Raw genomic sequence first — 8105 nt, forward strand, 5'->3', positions numbered from 1 at the left:
TAAACGAGGTGAAGCTTGCATTCTCCCCCTGATTTCAGAGTATCTAAACACTGAAAAGCAGGGGTATTTCTACTAAGTTTTCTAATTGCTACAGGTTATATGACTATGTACAGAGCTGTTAATTATAGACGTAATAGCCTATCATGTTTTTGGTTACCTTGATTATCATTTTTTTTAAGTGTTTGTTCCATTCGAGCTTCTAATCAAATAGAAACTTTAAAGTGGTGAAATATTTTTTATTTATCTTACACATAAAACTATCTATGTATCTAACTTCAAACTTTTATTTAAGAATAGTAGAAACGTGACTTTCTAAGACCTAATTAAAATTTTTTTCTGTTTTCACCATCCTAATATTATGTCTATTACCAGTTGCATTCATTTTCTACTAGTATTAACTTGACCCGTAACCATTATACTGACGTAATCAACAAAGCACTAGATACCAAAGCCGGCACTTGTAAAATGATCAAGAAGTTCGTCAATCACAAATATCAAATATTAAGAAGGTAGTATTTCGCCTTGAAGGTAACCATTGTTCGAAGTGACACACAAAAATTGTGCAATATTTTAGTATAGCAATGAATTTCTGAATTATATCATATTTGTTCTATGTTCCAAAAACCTGAATTTGACAGACTTGTATTGACAAAATTCATTATTTAATTCAAATATCAAGAATTTTCTACACAAGATATTGCATATTGTTTATTGACATCTGATACACACAGAGAACCTCATTATTTTGGAAAAATATTAATATAATTAATCGATCAACTGTTTACTTAACATGAATGTCAGAGCTAACCAAATCCAGATTCGTTCGCGAGCCAATAGAAACCTCTATTTAGATTGTAGGGTCGCAAAAATAAATCTATAACTTTAAGATTTTTTCTAGAAAAATAAAAATACCATAAAAGTACCATAAAAATAACATAATGCAATTTTATCAAAATATACCAAAGGAAAATTAATGCAATTGTGGCAGATTACCAACAGGTTGCAGGGATCACAAATAATAGGCATGGGCCGCATACACCCTTTCTTGACATATGGAACACATTTGAGCGTTTACAGCAGCTCTTAATATGAAACTACCTCAAGTGCATTTAGCAATTTTTACTATGGAAAATTCTTGTTGTACGCGATTTTTTGACCAAACACGGCACCACTGTCATTACTCAGGCACCATATTCGCCAGATCTGGATCCAAGTGACTTTTTCCTGTTCCCAAAACTCAATTTGTCCCTTCGTGGCAAGCGTTTTGAGTCGATTGAATCGGTAAAAGAGAATTCGCTGAAGGAACTAAAAGCTATACCTTCACGGGCCTACGAAAAGTGTATGGAAGATTGGGTTAAGCGTTGACATATGTGTGTCGCTTCAGAAGGAGCATATTTTGAAGGAGATAAAATAGATTTGGAATAAAATTGAAATTTGTGTGTTTTATTTACAAAATCCGAGTACTTTTTGAGCAGAAGGTATAATACCTTCTGTAATTTCATATATGTATATAAAAAGTATTAGAAATTAATATAATATCCATAAACAAATTAATTTCATGTAAAAATATTAATTTCTCGAGATGAGAAAGATATTTAAAAATTAATTTAAATTCTCTATAAATGAATTAATTTTTATTTAAAATATAAGTTCATTCCAGTTGTACAGATTAATTTTTTAATAAGTAAACAAGAATGTTTATTCAGTAAATATTTATGAACAAATATATAAATAAATAAATATGTGCTACTGTGTAATTGAAAGCAAAATAAGAACAGAAACTCAAGTGATGTATTATTTACTCTGCAATGTTATTAATTATTAAAATGAAAAAATATTAAAACGCAAAAAACAAAATGTTTAATTCATGTTTTCTTGTAATTTTTGAATCAACAATGTTTTTTAATGAAGAAATCAAAAATCGAATGCAAATTTATGTGCCACACGTGTAAGTGTCAATTATGTATCGACCAAAGGAAACAATTCCCTTTCCAACTCATTAATTGTTTCAAAAATGAAGTAAAATTATGAAATAATCCCAAAATTAACTATAAATACACAGCAATACGGCTTCGAATAGCACATCCAACTCTTGCAATTTACAGTGTTGTAAAGCAAAAAGTGAATTAAGAACTTAAAAATGAATAAATATACTTTGGCACTTGGTAAGTATTTCGAAGGAAATTAATTGATACGAGTAATGCAATATAATCCAATGTAATGCATACCACTTATTTTTTTGCAGCTTTGATCCTTGTTGCACTTGCAACAACTGATGCCAGATGCAATCGTCAATGCAGATCAAGAGACCGTAGTCCATCCGTTTGTATAAGAGAAGCCGGCACCACGAACATGTGTCGAAGAATACGTGAGTGTAGGATGAGGGAGGAAAACTGCAGACGTGGAATGTTGGGTCAACCAAGTAAGTAAGAAAATCAAAAATTATATATCGTTAGATACTCTAATCCACTAAATCCACTAGATTAAACTTGATACTTATTACATTAACTGACTAGATCTATAATAAATTTAATTATTTTGTTTTCTTTCAGACCTCAGACAAACAAGCCTGATAAGATGTCGCAAAATTAAAATGGACTCAAGAGGACGTTGCGCCAGCAAACTTATTAAGGATGTCAAAAATGTGCACCTTTGCAACAAAATGCGCTGTGATGAGAAAAGAATTGTGTCCTGTTACCGTAGTGACGCCAACAGATGTCGTCTGATGACCAATTGCCAAGCAAGGCGCATCAACTGCATGAGAGACTCATGGAATCGTAAGTTGATATTGAATTAGAATTATATATTTTATAAAAATTATCCAATTAATTAATAATTAATTAATTTAAATATATTAATTAATTATCAATTATAATAATTACATAATAATTAATAAAAAAATTAAGTTAAATATATTAAATAATTATTAATAACCTAAATATTCATTAAATTGATATCATAATAATGCAAAATAATTTTTATCGAAAAATTTATTTAATATTTAATAATATTAATATATTATTTTAATATTTTTATAAATTTATCTCACTAAATACACACTTTCAAATAAATTTCAGAAATTATGATCACAAGACGTAGAGGCTGTCGCGGAATGAAACTTGGAGAAGGACCTCAAGTTTGTCGCAAATAAATTCAAAATTTTAAATTAAATTATTAATAATTGTAACAATAATAAATAAATAATAAAGATTTATAAATGCACAACAATTTAATAGCATATTTTTCTTATAGAGATAAAAACGAAATCACTAGTTACTTGAAAAAAATTAAACTCATCAAAATTTTTATCACAAAATTCTATAAATCATACTTATATATGAGCCATCGAGAATAGGGACTGAAATATACAAATTGGCATTACTAGATTCCTTAGTTAGTTGGAATATTAGTACACATCAGTATTGAAGTTTAACTACAACTGAAAATGAAAAGTTATTACATTTTTGTCAAGAAACTCAGGGTCTTCTAATGCAAAAATAAATTCATATAACTGCAATTCCGATCTACTAAAAGAATATTCTATGCAGATATAATATAGTAATATATAGTAACTTTAACTTACTAAATATATGAGTCAAAAATACATTAAATATGCTTAATAATCTTCTTAAAATCGATCAACTAGAAATCACCTCACGTCCAAAAGAAATTCGGTTGCATAGCAGAAAGAGTTAGGACCACGACTGCAGAGATTTATACTGATAGTTAAAGGGCTATTGAAGCTTTACATTCACTGTGCTTAAATTTAATTAAATTTTTAAAGAGTTCTTAAAAAAAAAATAATTATTAAAATATCAGTACTATAGGTCTTTCACCTGTATGCGTTTATTCAAATCTGTTCTTATATACCTCGAGACATCTGTTAGACATGTTTTCACTTACTACGAGTATATGTAAAGTGTATTTTGTAGGTGTAATTTCACAAGTTTGCTAAAGCGAATACGATATTGTTGTTAGTATTTTCTATAATTTGTCTTATGACGAAAAGAAATTATTAGAGAGGTTCGATTCGTAATGAAGAAATAACAACAAAGCTGACTATACAACACTGCTTCGAGTATTGTCAAGTACTAATCATCAGTAATCTTAGGAAATATTGAAATTAAATAGTTATTAAATTAAATAGTAATAAATATTTCGTTAAGTAGTTATTCTCCATTGTTAATGCAAAAACAGTGGTCATTAGTAGGAAAAAAAATTTACCTCATATATTTCCTTGACATTACGGAGCATCTTTTAAGAACACAATTAATTATTTTAGTTACTATCCGATATAAGACATCTCTTTGTGACCTAATTGCTTCTTACAAGATTATAATTTTCTAAGAAAACGACAAACCAGTTAGCTGATGGCATGTTTTGTAATTCCACTAGAATCTTATATAGAAATAGAAACAATTTTTTTTGAAAAATAATACCTATGACTAAAGTAGTTCAGCACATAAAGGTATGAGATGATACATTTCAACTGATTACTGAATAAACTGATACATGTATTTATATTTTTTAAGAAAATTTATTTTAAAATTTAAGAAAACTTTTACATATTCTATCTGGTCAGTCAAAAATTTGTTTAATTAATATAATGTAAAAAAAATTTTTGTTGTTGCAGTTCACTACTATCCGAAGCCTACTGTCCGTAGGATTTATTTTAAGGCAACGATTTTGTGGAAACTGCAATTATATTCCACAAAAAAAATTTATTTTAAAATTTGAACAAAATTTTTTTAATCTCGAATAGTTAAACTTTATTTAAAAATGTTTAGCTAAAAAAAGTAATAAAAAATTAACGCCGATTAATAAAAAAAAATTAAACACTCAACATTTTCAGTTCCTGTGCCTCAATTTAAGTTGTCTAATTAGTGTTCGGAGTAGGACAATTGTGGACATTTTTTGTAGTGAATTTTGTATGCAAATTAAAAATTTAATATCATTAAAGGGAAGGCTTCGCTTTTAGGAAAAAAAATTTTAATTTTACACAGAAAACAAGCATTTGTGGTAACAAAGTTAAGACCTTCCAGCTTAAAAATGTAACATTTTCCCAAATAGAAAAAAATCACAAGTAAAAAAGTGTGGCAACATCAAGCAAACGAAAACTGAACGTTCAAGTATCTGCACACAAAGTTCCTTAAGCGAGGACAACTATCAACCGCCACAATGGAAGAGCTAACATTAGCAATTGAACAAAGCCAAAAAAAAAAAAATTAACAAAATTAGAAAAGTAGCCGCTTCACCACAAAAAAAAAAAATAAAACAGAAAAAAAAGTGCAAATGAAATAACAAGAACTGCCTTTGGAGGAACAAAGGCCCGCCGTGCTACTGACACGTAAAAGATGGCTTCGTAAAAAACTGAAATCACAGAAGGGACGAGAAAAGTCAAACTACTTTTATCCGTGCATATATTCGTGTAAGACTAGAAACAAACGAAACGGAACAAGATAATTTAGCCTCAGGAGAATACGTTGAGCACAACATGGTTGTGTTAAATTCGGAAATTCGTAGCGTTTGCCATGGAAGCAAAAAATTGGTACAACGCCCGAAAGTATGCTTGAGACCAACTGCTCCGCACAATAATGTTAACGCAAAGGACTCTATTCAAGTTTAGGTGATTACAAAAAAAAAGTGATAAAATGTACTAATGAGACTTCTGGAAAAATAAATGAATCTCTTGCAATAATGAGTTGAAAACTATAAAACACTTTAGGGAGCAAATCCGTAAATGCTTAAATAGACAGCCGAAATGTGCTCCTAATAAGGAGTTGTGATAAATAATTTATTCAAATATAGCTAATTAGCTTTCTAATGCAAAACTGACAAGCTCATTAACACAAGAAATTAATATTAAATACACAGTTTTCAACCATTTAATATCACACAAACGGATTTCATCAGTTGAAATATAAAAGATTCAATGACCTCTCCATACCAACACAACCGGCCTTGGCAACTCTTTTCAAGTAGCCTTAGTTTCCATTTTAATTAAAGTACCAGAGCTTGTTAATTTCGATTTTAATTTTTGTCAGAAAATAGAAATGAAATATATCGTACAGGATTTTAAAGTACAGGTTCCCAATATGAAATCGAAATCCTGTATTACTGATGAAAGGGTAGTCGTTAAGTGAACAGGTTGCACTGAAACAAATTGACAAATAGGTAAGGACATTTCGTATTACTTGACTTTGAGCTTAAGCTTTCTTTAAGGGAGCATATGTTTTTTTATTGCTTTTGAATAAATAAGAATTGCTAAGAACTTCTCTTTTAGTAACTATAATTTTTTCATTTGAAATTTCCATTCATCGAAGGACAATCTTGAACATATTTACGCATTCATCAGTCGGAGAAAATAAATGCAATGTTTACGAGCCGTAAATCCTTTTACTCCTGTTCATTCGAAACTACATTCGGCTTGAGCAGCTTGTTTGCTTAGTCGACCAGATAAAAGTGACTAGTAAATAGTAAGTAAATACACAGGCAATGGCAAAGGGCAAGCACAAGGATTAGGTGTGTAGGATACGTATTAGCAAATGGATTTACAGTATTTTTCTGAATAAATTTCATAAGGTCAACTTATAGTTTTTATCAGAGATGTGGCTGCAACAAATATAAATAAATATGTTTTTAAGAAACAGAATTTTTTTTATACTTTATGACATTTACATATAACATTTTAAGAGCTCTTTAAAGTTAAGACATAAATTTAAGGTATTTGTAAATATTCTTTATAAATATTATATTTAGATTATAGGTAAATAAAAACATAAAATTGTAGAAAGTTGATAACGCAACAAGTTTTGGAAACAATAGAACAACAGAACACCAGTTTGAGAACAACTATGAAGTTGAAGAGGTGTTTTCTGATTAATTATAAACAGTTTCAACAAACGGAGGTACGTTGATTATTCAGTGACTTTTTGAGCTTCCGGCGTATTAACTTCAAACACAGCACTGTTTTGATAAGTAACCATCTGTTAAACACAATACGTATTATATTATAATTACATGTTTCATTTGACTACAACTTGTTTGACATCATTGTTTGACAACTACAGGAGAGAAAAATCGTAAATTTTGAGTAATAAAAAAAATAAATTTCTTTTGCTCATCAGGCTTTGATTTTTGTTTAAGAAAATCGTCTCTGAAAACAAATAAAAGCCTAAAAAAACCATGGACACCTATTTGATACTTTGCATCAATAATTTCAGTGCTTAAGAAACGTATAAGGTTAGGTTAGGTCCAAAAGCCGATCCACTTAAAGCACTTGACCCACTATGTTACCATATAATGGAAAAACTTGGCATTTAAAACCACCTGCAACATTTGGCAAAGTTTAAAATGGTATTTAGTAAGAGTACTTGTAGTTGATCAAGATACTCTAGGAAGGGTGCTTCTAAAGTTATAAGTCGCCACCGTACATGAGCGGAGCAAAGACAAAGCAGATGATAAGCACTTTTATCGTTTCTCCCCACAACTGCGATAGATATAATTGAAGAGGTCATTCAACCTTCTAACATGATTCCGTTATTTACCACGACTTGTAAGTAAACTTACCACAAGACTGCTGTCTCTACGAGAGATCTAAACTATATCGATTTGCATATGATACCTAAATATTGTTGAGTTTCCGCATCTATTAATAAAAAGTTCAGCACAGAAAAACTCAGTAACAGTTTGCACTATACTAACGATGTGCCCAGATTGTTTACTTCTTCCGAGTGAAGTCTTGAAGCACTAATTCTGGCTAGCTCATTCGCTTTACAATTGTCAAAAATATCTCTATCACCGAGAAACGATTTAGTGAATTCCTCTGTGGTCACTGATACTCGTATGACCGAAATATTCAGATTGTTATCAGATCAAAAATCGTCTAAAAAATCCATTATATAGTGCTAGATGATCGGGGAGTGAAAGTTTAGACTGTTTAAATGGTTCATGGATTATTAAAATCTGTTCAAGAGCTAAAAGTACAGGTTGGACAGATTCGATATAGACTTGAAGTAAAGAAGATTTGACGGAGAAAAAAATACTCTTCTACGACGATATGTATATATTGATTTATATATTTATATAAATCATACATATATATA

At 29.8% G+C, this 8105-nt stretch overlaps 1 protein-coding gene across 1 annotated transcript; it reads left to right on the forward strand.

Annotated features, from left to right (window-relative positions):
- The first annotated feature begins 2076 nt into the window (after window positions 1-2076).
- LOC119667451 lies at window positions 2077-3218 on the forward strand. The gene is made up of 4 exons (XM_038076746.1): window positions 2077-2165; window positions 2246-2422; window positions 2553-2777; window positions 3078-3218. The coding sequence occupies exons 1-4, from the start codon at window positions 2141-2143 to the stop codon at window positions 3149-3151; spliced, it is 501 nt and encodes a 166-aa protein (XP_037932674.1). The 5' UTR covers window positions 2077-2140; the 3' UTR covers window positions 3152-3218.
- The last annotated feature ends 4887 nt before the right edge of the window (window positions 3219-8105 follow it).

This window comes from Teleopsis dalmanni, chromosome 1 (genome assembly GCF_002237135.1).
Source record: "Teleopsis dalmanni isolate 2A chromosome 1, ASM223713v2, whole genome shotgun sequence".
Classification (NCBI taxonomy): domain Eukaryota; kingdom Metazoa; phylum Arthropoda; class Insecta; order Diptera; family Diopsidae; genus Teleopsis; species Teleopsis dalmanni.